This window comes from Rhinopithecus bieti, unplaced genomic scaffold (genome assembly GCF_001698545.2).
Source record: "Rhinopithecus bieti isolate Rb0 unplaced genomic scaffold, ASM169854v2 scaffold_12127, whole genome shotgun sequence".
NCBI lineage: Eukaryota > Metazoa > Chordata > Mammalia > Primates > Cercopithecidae > Rhinopithecus > Rhinopithecus bieti.
In genome coordinates, this window is record NW_016806992.1 from 249,244 (window position 1) to 271,566 (window position 22,323).

At 41.6% G+C, this 22,323-nt stretch overlaps 1 protein-coding gene across 3 annotated transcripts in view; it reads right to left on the reverse strand.

Moving 5' to 3' along the window:
• Positions 1–22,323, reverse strand: part of LOC108534356 (protein Hook homolog 3-like) — a 149,724-nt gene that overhangs the window by 94,326 nt on the left and 33,075 nt on the right. For all 3 annotated transcript variants that reach the window (XM_017879662.1, XM_017879661.1, XM_017879663.1), the window contains 4 exons: positions 20,393–20,503; positions 19,596–19,683; positions 10,478–10,547; positions 6,102–6,242 (listed from right to left, as the gene is read on the reverse strand). In XM_017879662.1, the coding sequence (XP_017735151.1) occupies positions 6,102–6,242; positions 10,478–10,547; positions 19,596–19,683; positions 20,393–20,503 (410 nt within the window). The remainder of the gene's footprint in view (positions 1–6,101; positions 6,243–10,477; positions 10,548–19,595; positions 19,684–20,392; positions 20,504–22,323) is intronic.

Consider the following 22,323-nt stretch of genomic DNA (forward strand, 5'->3'; position numbering starts at 1 on the left):
ATATATATGTATAGGCCAATATAACTCATGAATATTGATGCAAAAATCCTCAATAAAATACTGCAAACCAAATTCAACAACACATTAAAAAGACCATTTATTATGACCAAATGGGATTGATCCCAGGTATGCAAGGAGGGTTCAACATCCTCATACCAACTAATGTGACACATTATATCAACAGAATAAAGGACAAAAACCATATGATCATTTCAATTGATGTTGAAAAAGCATTTGATAAAATTCAACAATCTATATAAATACCTCAAACAACTGGGTATAAAAAGAACATAACTCAATGTAATAAAAGTTACATACGAAAGACCCATAGCTAGTATCATACTGAATGGGGAAAACTAAAAGTCTTTCCTCTAAGATCAGGAACAGGACAAGGATGCTCACTATCATCCTGTTATTGAACACAGTACCAGAAGTCCTAGCTAGAGCAATCAGACAAGAGAAATAAATAAAGGACATCTAATTAAGAAAGGAAGAAGTCAAATTACAAATCAACATACAAAATCAGTAACTTTTTTTTTTTTTTTTTTTTGGAGACGGGGTCTCACTCTGTGGCCAGGCTGCAGGGCAGTGGCATGATCTTGGCTCACTGCAACCTCCGCCTCCTGGGTTCAAGCAGTTCTCCTGCCTCAGCCCCCTGAGTAGCTGGGGCTACCAGGCATGCACCACCACACCCGGCTAATTTTTGTATTTTTAGTAGAGCCGGGCTTCATCGTGTTGGTCAGGATGGTCTTAATCCGCCCACCTCAGTCTCCCAAAGTGCTGGGATTACAGGCAAGAGTCACACCTGGCCAAAAATCAGTAACCTTTCTTTCTTTCTTTTTTTTTTGAGACACAGTCTCACTCTGTCGCCCAGGCTGGAGTGCAGTGGCACGATCTCAGCTCACTACAAGCTGCGCCTCCCGGGTTCATGCAATTCTCCTGCTTCAGCCTCCCGAGCAGCTGGGACTATAGGTGCCCGCCACCACGCCTGGCTAATTTTTTGTATTTTTAGTAGAGACAGGGTTTCACTGTGTTAGACGGGATGGTCTTGATCTCCTGAACTCGTGATCTACCTGCCTCAGCCTCCCAAAGTACTGGGATTACAGGCATGAAACACCAGGCCCAGACAAAAATCAGTAACACTTATATAGGCCAACAGCAAACAATCTGAAAAAGAAATCAAGAATCCCATTTATGATCACTACAGCTAAAATAAAATACCTAGGAATTAAGCAAAGAAGTGAATGATCTCTACAATTAAAACTATAAAACACTGATGCAAGAAACTGAAGACACAAAATAATGGAAAGATATTCTATGTTCATGAATTAGAAGAATCAGTATTGTTAAAATGTCCATGCTGGGTGCAGTGGCTCACACCGGTAATCCTAGCTCTTAGGCAGGCAGAGGTAGGCGGATAGCTTGAGCCCAGGAGTGTGAGACCTGCCTGGGCAATTTAGCGAGACCCAGTTCTCCACTGAAAGGAAAGACAACAACAACAACAACAACAAAGTACTCAGTATGTCCAAGTGCCATACTTTGGCCTATTGTTGGCCAGGCATGGTGGCTCATGCCTGTAATCCCAGCACTTTGGAAGGCTGAGGTGGGCAGATCACCTGAGGTCAGGAGTTCGAGACCAGCCTGGCCAACAAGGCAAAACCCTGTCTCTACTAAAAATACAAAAATTAACTGGGTGTGGTGGCTCATGCCTGTAGTCCCAACTACTCAGGAGGCTGAGGCAAGAGAATCGCTTGAACCTGGGAGCTGGAGGTTGCAATGAGCTGAGATAGTGCCAGTGCACTCCAGCCTGGGTGACAGAGACAGACTCCAACTCAAAAAACAAACAACAACAACAACAAAAATCCATACTACCCAAAGCTATCTATAGATTCAAAATAATCTCTATCAAAATACCAATGATATTCTTCACAGAAATAGAAAAAACAATCCTAAATTCTATACAGAACCACAAACTACCCAGAATAACCAAAGCTATTCTAAGCAAAAAGAACAAAACTGGAGGAATCATGTTACCTGACTTCAAATTATATTACAGAGCTATAGTAACCAAAACAGCATGGCACTTACATAAAAACAGACACACAGACCAGTGGAACAGAATAGAGAAGTCAGAGATAAATCTATACATCTACAGTGAACTTATTTTAACAAATATGCCAAGAACTTACTCTGGGGAAAGGGCAGTCTCTTCAATAAATGGTACTAGATATCATTATGCAAAATAATGAAACTAGACCCCCTATCTCTTGCAGTATACAAAAATCCAATCAAAATGGATCAAAGATTTAAATCTAAGACCTGAAAATAATAAAATGAAACTGGAGAAACGCTCCCCGGACATTGGTGTGGACAAAGATTTCTTGAGTAATGCTCCATAAGCCCAGGGAACCAAAGCAAAAAGGAACAAATGGGATCATATCAAATTAAAAAGCTTCTGCACAGCAAAGGAAACAACCAACAAAGTGAGAGACAACCAACAGAATGGGTGAAAATACATGCAAACTCCCCATCTCACAAGGGATGACTAACCAGAATATATAAGGAGCTCAAACAACTCTACAGGAAAAACTCTAATAACTCAATTTTTAAAATAGGCACAAGGAGGGCTGGGCATGGTGTCTCATCCCTGTAATCCCAGCACTTTGGGAGGCTAAGGTAGGTGGACTGCTTGAGCCCAGGTGTTTAAGACTAGCCTGGGCAACATGGCAAAAACCCATCTCTACAAAAAAAAAAAATAGAAAAAATTACCTGGGCATGGTGGCACATGCCTGTAATCTTAGTCACTTGGAAGATGAGGTGGGAGGATCACTTGAGCCCGGGCTGTCAAGGCAGCAGTGAGCTGTGATTGTGCCACTGCACTCCAGCCTGGGTGAAGGAGTGAGATCCTCAAAAAAAAGACAAAAGATCTAAACAGATATTTATTCTAAACAGATATTTATTTCTCAAAAGAGGCTGGACATGGTGGTTCATGCCTATGATGCCAGCACTTTGGGATGCTGAGATGGGAGGATCCCTTGAGTCCAGGAGTTTGAAACCAGCCTGGGCAACACAGGGAGATCCTGTCTCTCCAGAAAATTAAAAAATCAGCCAGGCATGGTGGTGTGCACCTATAGTCCCAGCTACTCAGAGGCTGACATGGAAGGATAGCTTGAGCCTGGGAGGTTGAGCTGTGATCATACCACTGCACTCCAGCCTGGGCGACAGAGTGAGATCCTGTCTCAAAAAAATAAAATAAAATAAAAAAATTAATAGGCACAGAAAATGTGGTATATGTAGATGTAAAAGACAATGTAGCACTATTTAGCCATAAAAAAGAATGAAATCCTATCATTTGCAAAAACATGCATGAAACTGAAGGTCATTATGTTAAGTGAAGTAACAGGCACAGGAAGACAAACTTCACATGCTCTCACTTATTTGTGGGAGCTAAAAATTAAAAAAATTAAATTCATGGAGCTTGAAAGTAGAAGGATGGTTACCAAAAGCTGGGAAAGGTAGTGGGAAGAGGTTAATGGGCACATAAAAATAGAAAGAATGAATAAGACCTAGTATTTGCTAGCACAACAAAGTGACTATAGTAATAATTAATGTAATTGTACATTTAAAAATAACTAAAGAGTATAATGGGATTGTTCATAACATAAATGATAAATGCTTGAGAGGATGGATACACCATTTACTCTAATATGATTATTATGCACTGCATGCCTGTATCAAACAATCTCATGTAACTCATAAATATATATACCTACTATGTACCCACAAAAATAAAAAAAATAAACAGTTCATCTACAAAATAAATGAGGATTATGATGCCTACCTCATGGGGTTGTTTAAAAGACTAAAGTGTGCCTAGCAGAGCCCCTGCACGTTGCAGGTATTCTATCGATGTGAATTGCCTCTACCTTCTTTCTCCCACTTCAGGGATTGAGATAGTTAACATTTTAATCAAAGTCTAATTGCTGAATACATACAGCTGTGGGATGCAGGGAGCGGGTGCACCTGAGATGATAGTACACTCTGAGAGGTACAGAAACAAGACCAGGTCTACTTTGGCAGAATTCCTGGGGAATCCTGATGTGGCTTCCTTCTCAACCCTCCACCCTCTTCTAATATTGTTTGAGGACCGGCAGGTATTACAGACATGCTAAAGTGCTCGCTCTTGGGAAAACTAATTGGAAAGGACTTTAGAGGTCTACGACAGACTTTGCTTTCTGACAGGTGATATACATGGGGAGTGAGCAAACTGTAACAGACTCAGTGGGACCCAATGTTGTAAACTAGTAGGATATTAAGCTAGAGTCAAGGTAATATAAATACTCATTAAAATCAGTAAGAACAAACTTAGGGTAAGTCACTTAGGACAAAAAACATCCTGTGAGAGGAAGACAGGAAAAGGAATAAATATTGTGCAAACATAGTAGAAGATAAATTGGCAAGAAAGAGGGTATGGATTAGGTATGGAGGCTTTGGAGTCAGGCAGTCAGGGTCTGAGTCTGAGTTCCCTTATCTGTAAAACTTTCATAAAGTAAGAAAGCATATTTAAGACACCCAGCACAATGCCTGAGACAAACAGGTGCTTAGTAAATATTACCTGTTATTATCATTATAGATCATAGTCAACCATAATCTAAGTTATTCATCATCGGTGTTGTAATTTAAGAAACAATCACAACAGTAAGTTGTACCCAGCAGTAAGTCACACAGGAACTTCGGTGGTGATTAGACATCCACAGACATGGACACTGTATAAATGACAATTGGCTGTCCTGTCTCTGGGAAAAAGAGCAATAATTATAAAGCCTGTGAGAAACAATGCAAAGCAGTATGAAGAAAGTTGTGGGTGTTTTCTCACTAAAAAAATATCAGGGTAGGGAGAGACTTTCCTGACTAAAATACAACCCAGAGGCAAAGGATGAATGAGGCAAACATCAAGACACTTGCACCAGAGGGACTGTCCGCCCGCCAGTTGCTCCTGCAATCTCCCCCGTTCCACTGTCTCCATTTCCCACTTTTTCTGAGTACTTTAAAAAATCCCTCATTCTCTAGACTCCTAAGAGTTGATGTAAAATTTTCTCCTTCTGTTTATGCTTGATGGTGCTCTTATAATCACTCTAGCATTTATACTGATTTACACTGTTGATTCTATCTCAGTAGCTTTAAAATGTAAAGCTACAGGAAGAAGGGTAGGATGTGTACAACTGTCACAGCAATTTTGCAGATTCTAAACTTTCAAAATAAGTCAGTTGTTCCTAAGATGAATTAGTTCCTTTTAGGGTCACAATAAATAACAGATTAGAAGAAAAATGCTTTGTCAATCCAATTACAAGGGAGCTACTGCTCTCCCCACACCAACAGAGCTCCAACACACTCCTGTGGAAATGGTAAACTCTATTAGCCCAACAACAACTGTGAATTGTAATTCTTGTGAAAGACTAAATTATCAGATTTTTAAAAATCCTCTAGTTTTAATTAGTGATTAGAAAGGGTAAATGGTAGAGCTCCAGTATCATTTTGCATGAAGAAGTAAAAAGGACACTACCATTCTAAAAAAGCCCAATGTTTTTTGGCAAGTCTGCCCAAAAGTGGAGAAATGGATTCAAGTTCTCTTAAAGGGAAAGAGAACAGCACATGGCCATTTTTCAAACTACAATTCAGATCTTTGTTGTTGGTTTTTTTGTTTTGTTTTGTGTGTGTGTGTGTGTTTTCTGTTTTTGAGACAGACTTTTGCTCTATTGCCCAAGCTGGAGTGCAGTGGTGTGATCTTGGCTTACTGCAACCTCCACCTCCTGGGCTCAAATGATCTTTCTACCTCTGCCTCCTGAGTAGCTGGGACCACAGGCATGCACCACCATGCCTGGCTAACTTTGCATTTTTTGTAGAGATGGAGTTTCATTCACCATGTTGCCCAGGCTGGTCTCGAACTCCTGAGCTCAAGCGATCTGCCCTCCTCGGCCTCCCAAAGTGCTGGGATTACAGGTGTGAGCCACCATGCCTTTCCAGTTTTTTGTTTAAGGGATTCAGAATCAAGGCAAATAGGGAAAACTTATAGCCAGATGCAGTCACCTCTAATACTCTACCTATTCTCTGTCTCCAGTTCATTCTTGCGTAGATTTGCATCATCTAGAAGGCTCTGCAATAAGGCTATTTTTTCATTGTCCGAACCTTCTTGGTTAAGCTTTAACATCTTATTCTCATGCTGAAGACGAATAAGTTTCTCCCTGAATGAACAAAATAAAAACTAAATATTATATACACAGTCATTTGGTGCATCAGTATACAACACAGGTATCAAATCTAGCTAAGCACTCTTACAAATTTAATACCAGAACAGAAATGAAAAATAAAGTACAACAAATTCAGCTATTATAGCTGGCAAAGACATTACATTTAAGGTTTTAAATATTTTCTTTATAGAAATAATACAGTCTCTAAATACAATGATTTGTAATAAACATGATTTCAAAATCCTATTTCTTCCCTGATTTAAATATTTAAACTATGAATGCATTTATTTATTTGTTATTTGATTCTTATTAGAGAACACAATCTCTAGTGCTATGCTCTTAAATTATCAACCATTTGGTGGCAAGATATTATATCCGACAAGAATCACTTCAAGCCGGGCGCGGTGGCTCAAGCCTGTAATCCCAGCACTTTGGGAGGCCGAGACGGGTGGATCACGAGGTCAGGAGATCGAGACCATCGTGGCTAACATGGTGAAACCCCGTCTCTACTAAAATACAAAAAACTAGCTGGGCGAGGTGGCGGGCGCCTGTAGTCCCAGCTACTCCGGAGGCTGAGGCAGGAGAATGGCATAAACCCGGGAGGCGGAGCTTGCAGTGAGCTGAGATCCGGCCACTGCACTCCAGCCCGGGCGACAGAGCAAGACTCCGACTCAAAAAAAGAATCACTTCAAGACATTCAGTCTACCCATTCCTGTAATATGTAAAATTAAATTCTTGAAACAAGCCAGATCATTACAATCAGGTTACTGGACTGCACTGTTTTGGACTCTGTATATGCCAAAAGCTTACATTAAGGGATATTAAAAACAGTATCCATACAGAACTTGCCACCATATTTACTGCAGGGACAATATAATTAAAACGTTAGTTCATATGAAGACATACTTGTTGAAGATAGAATTCATTCTTTTCTTTACACAGGGTCATCTTTAGGGGACCCCATGAAGACAGTATGAACAGATACCAAATACTATGAAAAGCTGTGGAAAAGCTTATTGTGGATAAAGAAAAATCAAAGAAAGAAAGAAACACGCACACACACGCATTGCTCTTATTTTATAAATATAATAAATCTTTTACTTTTGCTACTGAAAAGATGAACCAAATCTGTGATCTAATTCAAGCAACTATTTAGAATTTGATGTATTCTATTATGGGCAACAGCGACTTTCTTGTTTTTTTTTTGAGATGGGGTCTCTCTCTGTCACCCAGGCTGAAGTGCAGTGGCACGATCTCGGCTCACTGCAACTCCCGCCTCCTGGGTTCAAGCAATTCTTCTGCCTCAGTATGGGCAATAGGGACTTTATATTTTTCAGTTACAAAGTAAACACACAGTGTGTAAGGAAGATAAATGAAAAGAAAATATAAACTCTCCATAACTATAGTGCAAAATGACTACTGCTGAAATATAGCCTTCTAATTCTATGCACATATACTCACATGCAAACATTTTTCAAAAGGGATCACAAAGTACAAATTACATCGGTACCTGCTATTTACACCTAAAATTTCACAATCTTTTTATATCATTAAATATACTTGGATATTTTAAATGACATGGCATTAAAATCGTTACTTATTTAATAAACACCCAATTATTGGGCATTCAGATTGCTACCAATTTTGAGCTTTAACAAGGTAATAAGATTAGCCTTATAAATATACTTTTCTGTATATCATTGGTTATTTCCTCAGGATTAACTCCCAGAAAAGTAATTTTTGGATCAAAAGATAGGTGTACTTTTAGACAACAGACACATCCTGCCAATCTCCTCAAAAGAAAGGTTGTACCACTTTAACCTTTTGCCTTTGCCTTTAGTTTATGAGATTTCCAATTTGTCCACACCTCTAACTCAATAAAAAGTATCAAATATTAACCCATCGTCTAAAACATGTAAAATTTTCATCCCAGTTTATCATTTTTCCTTGATAGTTGTCTTCTGGACACACAGCATATTTTAATCTGTATCTGGTCATACTCAGAAAAGCCCTATTTGCTGAATCTTTATCATCGCTCTTTTTTTTTTTTTTTTTTTTTTTTTTTTTTGCAGACAGAATCTAGCTGTCACCCATGCTGGAGTGCTGTGGCGCCATCTAAGATCACTGCAACCCTGCCTCGTAGGTTCAAATGATTCTCGTGCCTCAGCCTCCTGAGTACCTGGGATTACAGGCATGTGCTAGCATGCCCAGCTAATTTTTTTTGTATTTTTAGTAGAGACAGGGTTTTGCCATGTTGGCCAGGATGGTCTCGAACTCCCGGCCTCAAGTGATCCGCCTGCCCTGGCCTCCAGAGCACTGGCATTACACATGTGAGCCACCGCACCTGACCTATCATTGTTCCTAGTTTAAAAAACCAACTGTATTACCAATACGTTTCCTTAAAAATTGTGAGTTGTTTTGGACATAACCACTTATTTATAAACGTTCATAAATATGTGTTTATTTATTCAACAAATCTTATTAGTTCAATTATAAAGTAGCATATCAGATGGCAAAAAAGAAAAAGGTACACAAGATACTTCCAGACTTGGTGCTGCCTTATACGCCTTTTGTTTGTACTTCTTCTTCTTTTTTTTTTTGAGATGGACTTTTGCTCTTGTTGCCCAGACTGGAGAGCAATGGTGCGATCTCGGCTCAGTGCAACCTCACCCTCCTGAGTAGCTGAGATTACAGGCATGCATCACCAAACCCAGCTAATTTTGTATTTTTTTAGTAGAGACAGGGTTTCGCCATGTTGGTCAGGCTGGTCTTGAACTCTGACCTCAGGTGATCCACCCACCTTGACCTCCCAAGGTGCTAGGATTACAGGAGTGAGCCACTGCGCCTGGCCCTTTTGTCCTTCTTAAACAAATGTTAACCAACAACTACAAATTGTTTCCATTTATTCAACAAGTATTTGAAAGCTTATTTCAACTTTTACAGTGTATGAAACCCTTACACAACTGTTATTTAATATCCACCAAGGAAGTTTATGAAGAAGCAAGGCCAGTGTCCATTTTAAAAGAGGCAAATAGGCCCCAAAAGGTAAAAGCAATATTCAGAATTAATCAGTCTCCTTTTAATGGACACTTGGTGTCTCCCTCACTTATTTTTCATTTTTATACATGAAGCTAGTTATGCATAAAAATAAATGAAACTGGCTGGGTGCGGTGGTTTACACCTGTAATCCCAGCACTTTGGGAGGGCAAGGCGGGCGGATTACTTCAGCTCAAGGAGTTCAAGACCAGCCTGGGAAACATGACAAAACCTGGTCTCTACAAAAAATAGCCAGGCGTGGTGGCATGCGCCTGAGATCCTAGCTACTAAGCAGGCTGAGGTAGGAAGATTGCTTGAGCCCAGAAGGTCGAGGCTGCAGTGAGCTGTGACCACGCCACTGTACTCCAGCCTGGGTGACAGAGTAAGACCTTGCTTCTAAATAAATAAATAAATGGAATTTTAAAAATACTATGAATAAAAAATATAAGGTATGATTGAGGGAAGAGTAGTTAAGATGGGGAGTCATTTCCTCCTGTCTATAGCATTATATCTTTCCCAGACCTTTCCATGTGGTTAGCAGATAAATCTTTTTTTTTTTTTTTTTTTTGAGACAGAGTCTTGCTCTGTCCCCCAGGCACAACCTCAGCTCACTGCAGGCTCTGCCTCCTGGGTTCACATCATTCTCCTGCCTCAGCCTCCTGGGCAGGAGAGTACCTGGGATTACAGGTGCCCGCCACCACGCCTGGCTAATTTTTTGTATTTTTAGTAGAGACAGGGTTTCACCATGTTAGCTAGGATGGTCTCGATTTCCTGAACTTGTGTCTGCCCACCTCAGCCTCCCAAAGTGCTGGGATTACAGGTGTTAGCCACCAAGCCCAGCCGGTTAGCAGACAAATCTTAATAACTAATAATTTTGCATGCTGATAGCTAAGCACAACTATTGTCTACAGGCCAAATGTCTTCAGTGCTTTATGTCTGCTGAGGATACTCAAGGTTAGGACATAATAATTGGCTTTGTATGTGTGAAAGATTGTCTTATTGAAGTGAGCAAATCAATTTTCCATAGGGCCAGCAGAAGAAAGCTTCTAACATGTTGAAAACATAAAAATTTAACAGAGTTCATGTTGAAAATGTTGGTTAGAAAGAATAAGGAAATGATCTTCTTCATATTGTACATATGTTTTCTCCAGGAATACTGTGCAGTGTAAATGTGAACACTACAATCTCCTTACCTGATTTCAGGTGTAACAATCTCTGCTGCTAGACTGTCTGAAGACTCCTGACTTCCAAGAGGCATTAACCCTGTAAATATACAAACATAAATATAAGGCTAATTGAAAACACAGTTATACAACTTTCGATATGAAACCCTACTTTGAGCATTAATTTTAACAGCAAAAATAATTTTCAAGTAAAGGACCGTGTCACAGTGGTCTTAAAATATTATTAAGTGTGGTCTTAATAAAAATACCATTTTAAGTATTATTAAGTATACAATAGAATGGCATTCAGTATATTCACAATGTTGTGTAACCATCAATGCTACGTATTTTCAAAACTTTTTCATCATCCAAATCACGAACTCTGTAACCATTAAGCAGTAATTCCCTATTCCTCCCTCCCCTATCCCCTGGTAACCTCTATTCTATTCTACTTTTTTTTTTTTTTTTTTTTTTGAGATGGAGTCTTACTCTGTTGCCCAGGCTAGAATGCAATGGCGTGATCTCAGCTCACTGCAACCTCTGCCTCCTGGGGTCGGGCAATTCTTTTGTCTCAGCCTCCTGAGTAGCTGGGATTACAGGTGCCCACCCAACTAATTTTTTGTATTTCTAGAAGAGATGGGGTTTCACCATGGTGGCCAGGCTGGTCTTGAACTCCTGACTTCAGGTGATCCTCCCACCTCAGCCTCCCAAAGTGCTGGGATTACAGGCGTGAGCCACTGTGCCCAGCCTTACTTTTTAAATGTAATGATGTAACACACATATTTCTCTCTGTCAGGTGTATAAAAAATATTCCTTATTTATTATTTTTTTTTTTTGAGATGGAGTCTCACTTTGTCGCCCAGGTTGGAGTGTAGTGGCATGGTCTTGGCTCACTGCAACCTGTCTCCTGGGTTCAAGCAACTCTCCTACCTCAGCCTGCCAAGTAGCTGGGATTACAGGCACCTGCCAGCATGCCCAGCTAATTTTTGCATTTTTAGTAGAGACAGGGTTTCACCACGTTGGCCAGGCTGGTCTCCAACTCCTGACCTGAGGCAATCTTCCCCACTCAGTCTCCCAAAGTGCTGGGATTAAAGGTGTAAGCCACCACACCTGGCCACCTTATTCTTTTAAATGGCTCTACTGTATACAATTGAATAAGAATACTATTCCTGTATTGCTGAACTTTCAGGCTGTTTCAAAATCTCACTTTTAGAAAAATGCTTTAATTCATTAGGGTAAATTTAATTTGTAGAGCAAAAGTGCTAGGTCAAAGGATACATAAACAAAGAGGGTGTCCTAATCCTTTTTCTGTTGATTATAACAGAACCGAAACTGAGTAATTTATAAGAACACTATTTTTGGCTGGCTGTGGTGACTCATGCCTGTAACCCCAGCACTTTGGGAGGGCGAGGTGGGTTGATCAATTGGGCTCAGGAGTTTGAGACCAGCCTGAGCAACATGGTGAGACACCATCTCCACCAAAAATACAAAAAATTAGGTGGGCATCGTGGTGCATGCCTGTATTCCCAGCTACTTGGGAGATTGAGGTGGGAGGATCACTTGAGCCCAGGAGGCAGAGGCCAGATCATGCCACTGCATCCCAGCTTGGGTAAACGAGTGAGACCTCATCTCAAAAAAAAAAATAAAATAAAAAATAAAATTATTATTTACAATTCTAGTGGCTGAGAAGTCCAAGACTGAGGGGGCACATCTGGTAAGAGCCTGCCTGCTGGTGGGGACTTTCTGCAGAGTCCCGATGCAACACAGGGCATCACATGGTGAGGGGGTTGAGCATGCTCACTTGTTCGCTCAGGTCTCTTTTTCTTTTTATTGAGGAGTTTCACTCTTGTCATCCAGGCTGGAATACAGTGGCATGATCTTGGTTAACTGCAACCTCCGGCCTCTCAGGTTCAAGTGATTCTCCTGCCTCAGCCTCCCCAGTAACTGGGATTACAGGCGCCCATCTCCACACCCAGCTAATCCTTGTATTTTTAGTAGAGACCAGTTTTTGCCACGTCAGCCAAGCTGGTCTCAAACTCCTGACCTCAGGAGATCCACCCACCTTGGGCCTTTCAAAGTGCTGGGATTACAGGCCTGAGCCACCGCACCAGGCCCTCTTTTTCTTATAAAGCAACCAGTACCACTCCCATGACAACGCATTACTCCATTAACATATTAATCCATGTATGCATTAATCCATCCCTGAGGGCAGAGTCCTCATGCTTTAATCACCTCTTGAAGGCCCCACCTCTCAAAACTACCACATTGGGTATTAACTTTCAACATGAGTTTCAGAGGGGACATTCAAACTATAGCAGCAAGGTTAAAACATATAGGTTTATAGGTGCAAAGAAACACATGTGATAGTTTACATGAAAGGGCTTATGGTTTCTTGATTATATCAGAGCTGAGAGAAAAAGGGTTAAACTTCAGGTGAGTTTTTTTTTTTTTTTTTTTTTTTTTTTTTTTGAGACCACAGCTCTCACTCTGCGCCCAGGCTGAGTGCAGGGTGGTCCGGATCTCAGCTCACTGCAAGGCTTTCCGGCCTCCCGGCGTTTGATGCCATTCTCCTTGCCCCTCAGCCTCGGCCGAGTGTAGCTGGGACTACAGGTGCCCGCCACCTCGCCCCGCTAGTTATTTTTTAGGTACGAGACGGGGGTTTCACGGGGTTAGCCAGGATGCGTCTTGATTTCCTGAGCCTTGTGATCCGCCCGTCTCGGCCCTCCCAAAGTGCTTGCGGATTACAGGGCTTGAGCCACCTGCGCTCGCGCCGAGATTCTGAAAATTGCATAAAAACTCATGTAGAGGCTGGGTGCAGTGGCTCATGCCTGTAATCCCAGCACACTGGGAGGCCAACGCAGGTGGATCATCTGAGGTCAGGAGTTCAAGACCAGCCTGGTCAACATGGTGAAACCCTGTCTCTACTAAAAATACAAAAAATTAGCTGAGTATGGTGGCGGGCGCCTGTAATTCCAGCTACTCTGGAGGCTGAGGCAGGAGAATCACTGAACCCGGGAGGCGGAGGTTGCAATGGGCCGAGATCACACCATTGTGCTCCAGCCTGGGCAAAAAGAGCAAAATTCCATCTCAAAAAAAAAAAAAAAGAAAAAGAAAAAACAAAACTCATGTAGAGATGCTTAGAGATATCTGAAAGAACTGCGAGGCAGCAATGAGGATGCAGTTATAATCACAAACGATGTATTTTTGGTGAAAACAAGAAAGATACATAATAATTTCCTTAAATTGTCCTTGGTAATCTGGAATAGAGAAAAAAAAATAGGATATCTCAATTAGGGTTTGACAAGCTAGAAACAGGTCAAGAGAATAAAGAAGGGGAGTGGTGGTGAGAACAAAATGAAAATGGTTTCTGTGCAGCTGGGTAAACTGGAAAATGAAGCAAGAAGAGAGTTGATTAATAAGACAACAGAGAGAGAGCAAGGAGGTGAAATGAAAGAGAGGAGAAGGGAAAAAAAAATGTTGTAGTCAGAGGAAAAGACAAATTCCAGTTTCAGGTAACTGAAAAGCCACAGGCTGGTTACTAGTCTGGGAGTGAACTGTGAAGCCAAACAAGCGATCCATTGGCCTCCACCATCCCCAGCTGATGACAAAGGAGTGGGTGGGGTAAACCTTGAGCCAAGTGTGGTTCTTTTCCTGGGAGAAAGAGCAGTTTTCTCCTTAGGATCTAAGTTCCTTAACGGATTGACACCTACTCAACTTTTCTTAGTTGAAAAAAAATCACTGCTTTAGGAAGTCTGATGTACTTAAAAGAAAATTATCATTTTCTTTTAGAAACAGGGTCTCGCTGTCACCCATGCTGGAGTGAAGTGGCACAGTTTTGGCTCACTGTAACCTCAAACTCCTGGGCTCAAGTGATCCTCCCACCCGAGCCTTCCAAGTAGCTGGGACTACAGGTATGAGCCATTGCACCCAGTCATTATTTTTATTTTTGTAATAATACATATTTAGAGACAGATGGAATCTCAATGTGTTGGCCAGGCTGAACTCAAGCTCCTGGACTCAAGAAATCTTACTTCCTTGCCCTCCCAAAGTGCTGGGATTACAGGCACGAGCCACCATGCCTGGCACATATTCTATTTAATATTTGAAATAATTGTGTTAAGTGTGCAACATTAAATTACCTGCCACTAGGTGTGATCTTAGGGCACCAACAAAACTAGGTCACCCTAATTTGTCAAGAGTAAATGGTTATCTGGTCGGGCGCAGTGGAACACACCTGTAATCCCAGCACTTTGGGAGGTCATGGAGGGCAGATCACCTGAGGCCAGGAGTTCAAGATCAGCCTGGTCAGCACGATGAAACTCCTTCTCTATTAAAAATGCAAAAAGTGGCCGGGTGTGGTGGCTCACGCCTGTAATCCCAGCACTTTGAGAGGCCGAGGTGGGTGGATCACCTGAGGTCAGGAGTTCGAGACCAGCCTGGCCAACATGGTGAAACCCTGTCTCTACTAAACATACAAAATGTAGCTGGTCGTGGTGGCAGTCACCTGTAATCCCAGGTACTCGGGAGGCTAAGGCAGGAGAATTGCTTGAAACTGGGAGGCGGAGGTTGCACTGAGCTTAGATTGCACCATTGCACTCCAGCCTGGGGGACAAGAGCAAGACTTCATCTTAAAAACACTCCAGTCTGGGTGATAAGACCGAGACTCTGTCTCAAAAAAAGAAAAAAGAAAATGGTTATCTGATATCTTCTTAAGAAAGGATATCAGAGTATTACAGCCAACTTTTCTGTATCACATTTAATACAGCACAACTTTTTCTATATTATATTTAATACTGTTTTCATTTAAAATTACATATTGGGGGCTGGGCGCGGTGGCTCAAGCCTGTAATCCCCAGCACTTTGGGAGGCCGAGACGGGCGGATCACGAGGTCAGGAGATCGAGACCATCCTGGCTAACATGGTGAAACCCCGTCTCTACTAAAAAAATACAAAAAACTAGCTGGGCGAGGTGGCGGGCGCCTGTAGTCCCAGCTACTTGGGAGGCTGAGGCAGGAGAATGGCGTAAACCCGGGAGGCGGAGCTTGCAGTAAGCTGAGATCCGGCCACTGCACTCCAGCCTGGGCGACAGAGCGAGACTCCGTCTCAAAAAAAAAAAAAAAAAAAAAATTACATATTGGGGAGTGTTTTGCCTTACTAAGAGCATCTAAAACTCTTCATCTGGCTCTAGAGAAAGAAGTTATGATTCTCATTTTGCAGAACAAACCAAGTCTTGGAGAGTTTAGTTACTAGCTCAAGCTGCAGAGCAGAGACCATTATGATGGTATTCAACGTTTATGACACCTTATGTTTATGATGGTACATACCAATTTTCTTTTTAAAGTTGTGAATCTTATCACTTCTCGGCCTCTTGGCTAAGATCAAGTGTGTAAAGTTGTGAATCTTTTTGGGCCTTCTTTAATGGTTAAGTGTTGTGGTTTTTTTGGTTTTCTTTTTTTGGAGACAGTCTCACTCTGTTGCCCAGGCTGAAGTGCAATGGTGCTATTTCAGCTCAATGTGGCATCCACCTCCCAGGTTCAAGCAATTCTTGTGCCTCAGCCTCTTGAGTAGCTAGAATTACAGGCACGCACCACCATGCTTGGCTAATTTTTCTATTTTTAGTAGAGGCGGAGTTTTGCCATGTTGGCCAGACTGGTCTCCAACTTCTGGCCTCAAGTGATCCACCTGCCTTGGCCTCTCAAAGTGCTGGGATCACAGGCGTCAGCCACTGTGCCCAGCCTAATGGTTAAGTGTTTTAATCAAATAAAGCATACCATAAAGTTAACCTAAATATGTTTTGGGATATCTCCACCCATCTTTTTTTTTTTTTCCTCTTAGTGATTGAAAGTTCGAATGATATGGAATCATCAGCCCACCTAAATGATTGAGCTTTGGGTCTTTTTGGGTCAACCAAGGGAAAGTGAGAAGGAAGTCAAGCAAGCCAAGAAACTACTCTCACGCCCTTCTGTGGTTGGTTGTATTTGCAAGACAGGGGGTCCCCAAGTGTCTTCACTTTTTGATCCTTAGCATGGTTCCCATTTTAGAAGCTGAGGTCCCAGACTCCTTTCTGCTTATATAAGGGGTGTCGGGCAACAGAGTGTTATTTAAGAAAACTTTTTCTGTAAGTCATTTCATTAATACTTGAGGACTGTATGATCTCACACTGATAACAAAGGGGATGACAGAAAGGTGAGATATAAATGTGTTCTCCCAACATGCAAAGTGAGGAAATGAATTTTACCTTACATCTGCCTCCATTATCCTATGCCAGAGGGCCTAAAACATTGATGTGCACAAAAAACACCTGGGGCACTGTTTTAAAATTCACCTTTCTGAACTTTGTCCCCAGAGTCCCTGATTTGTAGGCATGAGTGGACCTGGGAATCTGCATCCCAGGTGATTCTAACACTATTCACCATGCTGTAAGAAACACCATTCTTTTTTTGTTTTGTTTTTTTTGTTTTTCAGACTGTCTTGCTCTGTCCCCTAGGCTGGAGTGCAGTGGCGCAATCTCAGCTCACTGCAAGCTCTGCCTCCCGGGTTCACTCCATTCTCCTGCCTCAGCCTCCCAAAAAGCTGGGACTACAGGTGCCTGTCACCACGCCCAGCTAATTTTTTGTATTTTTAGTAGAGACGGGGTTTCACCATGTTAGCCAGGATGGTCTTGATCTCCTGACCTCGTGATCTGTCCGCCTCAGCCTCTCAAAGTGCTGCGATTACAGGCATGAGCCACCGTGCCTGGCCAAGAAACACCATTCTTACACAAACTTGATGAGGTTTAAAAAACTCAAGTTGCAATTAAGTCTTTGTTTCTGTCATCCTTGCCAAATTATCCTATTACTAAATTGGCCCTTTTCTTTTTCTTTTTTTTTTTTTATTGCCCAGGCTGGAATGCAGTGGCGCAACCTCAGCTCACTGGAGCCTCTGCCTCCCAGGCTCAAGTGATACTCCTGCCTTAGTCTCCTGAGTAGTTGGGCCCACAGGCACATGCCACCATGACCAGCTAATTAAAATTTTTTTTTTGTTGGGGGGTGTCTTGCTATGTTGCCCAGGCTGCTCTTGAACTTGTGAGCTCAAGCCCTCTGTCCACCTCAGACTCCCCAAGGGTTGGGATTACAGGCGTCACCACCATGCCTGGCCTAAATTTGCCCTTTTCTACAAAACACTTACAGCCCCTAACCTGAATAGCATTGCTGGAACTAAGCTTAAATTGTCTGCCCAAAGCAATTTACAACAAAGTAGGAATTAGATTTAAAACATCTTTTATGGCACTTGGATTAAAAAATATATATACACACACACATATATATACACACACATCTACATCTACATCTACATCTACATCTACATCTTGGCCAGGCGCGGTGGCTCACACCTGTAATCTCAGCACTTTGGGAGGCTGAGGTGGGCGGATCACACGGTCAGGAGATTGAGACCATCCTGGCTAACACAGTGAAACCCTGTCTCTACTAAAAATACAAAAAATTGGCCGGGCATGGTGGCACACCCCTGTAGTCCCAGCTACTAGGGAGGCTGTGGCAGGAGAATCGCTTGAACCTGGGAGCCAAGATCTCGCCACTGCACTCCAGCCTGGCAACAGAGCGAGACTCCATCTCAAAATATGTATCTATCTTAAGGGAAGTATTAGAATATCTCTATTACACTACTTTTGTTTCTCCTTTGGAGAAATTAGCACGGCAGCGTTGTCTAATTAAAAAGCTGGAGAAGTCACGTCCACTTTTTTTCATGGGTCTGTTAAAGCCCTATCATTCATTCTTGACTCATCCTATGTCTTTGGGAAGCCTTTCTGGGTAAACCTATCCACAAGGAAAATCCTTTATGTCACTACCAGCCCTTGCACACGTTTCAATTATAGCACTTTTCATCTTGTACCACAATTGCCTAATTTATTTTTGTATCTCCAACTCTACTAACACAGTGCCTGGCAAACAGCAGGCGCTAAATAATTGCGGGATGAATGAGTCCACGGCAAGAGACTAGGCCGGGAGTTTTAAAAATCAATGCTGACTGAGAAATGAAGTACGGAAATGTCAAGGGCTGGAATAAAAATAATCCCTAACAGCACAGAATCCTCATTAAGGGAACACAGGTCAGGCAGGTGTCCCAGCCCGGCGGCGCTGAGGGGTTGGTGGTGTTTTCATTGTTACGAAACAGGTGGGCTCTCTCCTCCCCGCAACCCCTCAAGAGCCCGGCCTCCCAGGTTCCCACTCTTAGGTGCGCCCCACCCGTGACCGACTCTCCCCAGCCTGCTGCTTGTCCTCGCCGGAGCCACCCCTTCCAGTCGCTACGCCAAGGAGGGGCGTTCAGATCCTCCAGTGAGGGCCTAGGAGGCCTTTCATGGCCAATCAGTAGCCAGGCCCTGCAATTTGGGAGGAACTCAGCATCCACACGGCCAGCTGGACTGCTGGACGATTCCTTAGGGTGCTTGTTTTACGCAAGGCTTAGAGGTCAAAAATAAGGGGACACAGTACTCTCAGAATGGAAGGGAGCCGCACAGACTGTCTGGGTTGGCCATTTTCTAAGACGAACCAACTGCTTTTCAGATTCCTCTCCACCTTTTACGCGTTCCTCTGAAAAAAGCGGGTGTGACTGATTTGGAAATTGGCTCAGTGACTGAGGGTTCAGACCACCATTGGACCAATAAGAAAAGGCAATCGCTGGAGCCTGGGCTTTGCGAAGAGGAGCGCAAGTGGGCCCAATGTTTCATTTTTATCTATTGGTACAATCATGTTCAAGTGAACCAAATAGTTTTATTTATACTAGTAGAAATAAATCATCTGGCTGGGCGTGGTGGCTCACGCCTGTAATCCCAGCACTTTGGGAGCCAAGGCGGGTGGATCACCTGAGGTCAGGAGTTCCAGATCACTCTGGCCAACATGGTGAAACCCTGTCTCTACTAAAAATACAAAAATTAGCTGGGTGTGGTGGTGTGCCTGTAATCCCAACTACTTGGAAGGCTGAGGCAGGAGAACCGCTTGAATCCGGGAAGCAGAGGTTACAGCAAGCGGAGACTGTGCCATTGCACTCCAGCCTGGGCAATAAGAGTGAAACTCCGTTTCAAAAAAAAAGAAAGAAAAGAAAAAAGTAAAAGAAAGAAATTATCTGGTTTGTGCTCCCAAAACGTTTTTACCTTGAGTTGTGAGCTGCCCTTCTTGAGCTTGTACACAACGAAGCTCTTCAATGGTTTCCTTCAGAGAATCCCTTTCTGTTCTCAGTCTCTGGAGAGACATAAAAACATGAAGGGGGGTTAGCTTCACGTTTTAAGAATTTATTCATCAGAGGCCTTTGCCTTACCCAATAGAATGATAAACAATAGTGAACATGAACATGTTTTACCTTTTTCTTTTCTATGGAAAGATCATAGAAGGAAGAAAAGATTAAAACAATTTTTCCCATTTAACAATACTGAATATCTACTATGTGCAAGGCAATATGCTATCCACAGTTAAACAAAACTGTCTACTCCATCTTTAACAATTAGTAACTAATTTCTTAACATTCTTTTCACTAGACATAAAACATTGAAGAACAAAGATAATAAATATTCATAAATCATGAAAAGTAGAAATATTTTAAAAGATTTGAAATACGCTGAACAACAAAAAGTCCTCTATTAATCATACAGAAAACAAGAAAGCTACATAAACGTATAGAAAGTCATGAGCAGAACAATGTAAAGGAGACAACAGTGGTAGAAAAGATAACTATATAAAAAAGAAATCTGAATGAAGTATTATAAAAATATTCTTTCGACTTTTTTGCCTTATTTCTGAAACACAAATGGAATTCTCCTATAGCTTAAAATAAACAGGATTTCTAATTTTAAATTCATAAATAAAATAAATTAATGTGGCCAAACATGAATTAAACATAAATGCCTTAATTTTAGCAGTGCTCAAAACCAAAATGCCTAATACATATACTCACATCCTTTTCTTTTTGAAGACTGTCAACTTTTTCTTTTAGCCGCTTATATTCAAAATCTAGTTTATCTGCTTTCTTTGATTCTTCGGATAATCTATTTTGTAGTTCTACTACCTGATACAGAAAGATACCATTACTTATACATAATCTGAAACATTAGAAATTATCACTATTTTCTTCTACAGGTTTAAGAAAACTAAACCCTCTCCCACCATACTCAAATGCATATGATCCAGCAGTCTAACACAGTGGAGAGAACTAGGAATAAAAACCTGCCCAGTTACTATGGGTTCCCAACCAGAATCATCCAGTGTAACAATGTTCAAAATCATACAAGAATCTATAGGATTTTCATTTCCAGCAATAGAGATAACTGGGTAGTCTGAAATTCTTTTTGTATAAAACAAAATAAATGCTGTGGTGGGGCAGGGGGATTCCAATTGCATAGCTAAGCTTACAAGAAAATAAGGGAAATCCTCAGAGGTTAAAACCAGAATGAGAAGTTCATGCAGATGCTCTGAGTACCATGAGGTATCAACAGGAACCTAGAGCTTTAAAAGGAGATGAGGGTTGTTAAACCACCCTGGGCTCTAAAAGGTAACAAATCAGCAAATAGGTGCATTAGGAAAAAAAATTTTCATCAGCTGGAAAAATAAACTGAGTGCTTTGGGATTAAAAAAAGCATAACTTGGGGGTTAAGTGCAGTGGCTCACGCCTGTAATCCCAGTACTTTGGGAAGCTGAGGCGGGAGGAAGGCTTGAACCCAAAATCTGAGACCAGACAAGGCAACATAGTGAGACCCCGTCTCTATAATTTAAAATTAGCTGGGTGTGGCAGCACATGTCTAAGTTCCTCAGGAGGCTGAGGTGGGACGATCACTTGAGCCCAGGCGTTCAAGACTGCAGTGAGCTATGACCATACCACCATTGCACTCCAGCCTAGGAAACAGAGTGAGATGCTATCTTAAAAAAAAAGTAAGAATGAAAGAAAAAAGGATAACTTGGAAGTTTGTAACCACAGCCTGTTAATAATACGTGGACTTGTGTTTGAATTTTTACTACTTGCATTGTCTGGGAAAACCTAAGCCAAGCAATTAGAGGAGTATTAGTTGGTAGTGCTGTGGAAAATCTGCCATAAACAAACACGCATATTGACCACAGAAACAAAACCTCAACCCATGAGCCTCAGGATTCCCCAAGGTAAAGACGAGCTAATGAAAGAGCAAAATCCAAAATTATAAAGGTCATAAAGAAATATGCCACAATGAACAAGACTCTGTGGAAAACATTAACAGCAATAACAACCAAAAAATAATAGAATAAGATCTCCAAGGATTTCAGATTGGAATTATCAGATACAAAATACACATACTTAAAAAAATAAAAAGAAAATCTAAATTTTAAAAGGAGTAGGAGGCCAGGCATGGCAGCTCACACCTGTAACCCTAGCACTTTGGGTGGCTGAGGCAGGCAGATTGCCTGAGCTCAGGAGTTTGAGATCATCCTGGGGGCAACATGGTGAAACCCTGTATCTACTAAAATATAAAAATTCAGCCGTGCTTGGTGGTGCACTGCTGTAATCCCAGCTACTCGGGAAACTGTGGCAGGAGAATTGCTTGAACCCAGGAGGTGGAGGTTGTAGTGAGCTAAGATTGCACCACTGCACTCCAACCTGGGCCACAGAGCCAGACTCTGCCTCAAAATAAATAAATAAATAAATAAATAAATAAATAAATAAATAAATAAATAAATAAAAAATAAAAAACAAAAAGGAGTAAGAGACCATCAAAAATAACCAGGGAGATTTGAAAAGGCACACAAAGAAGGCTTGTAGACAAAATATTATCATTTAAAAAATGAAGTGGCCGGGCACGGTGGCTCACGCCTGTAATCCCAGCACTTTGGGAGGCCAAGGCAGGTGGATCACCAGAAGTC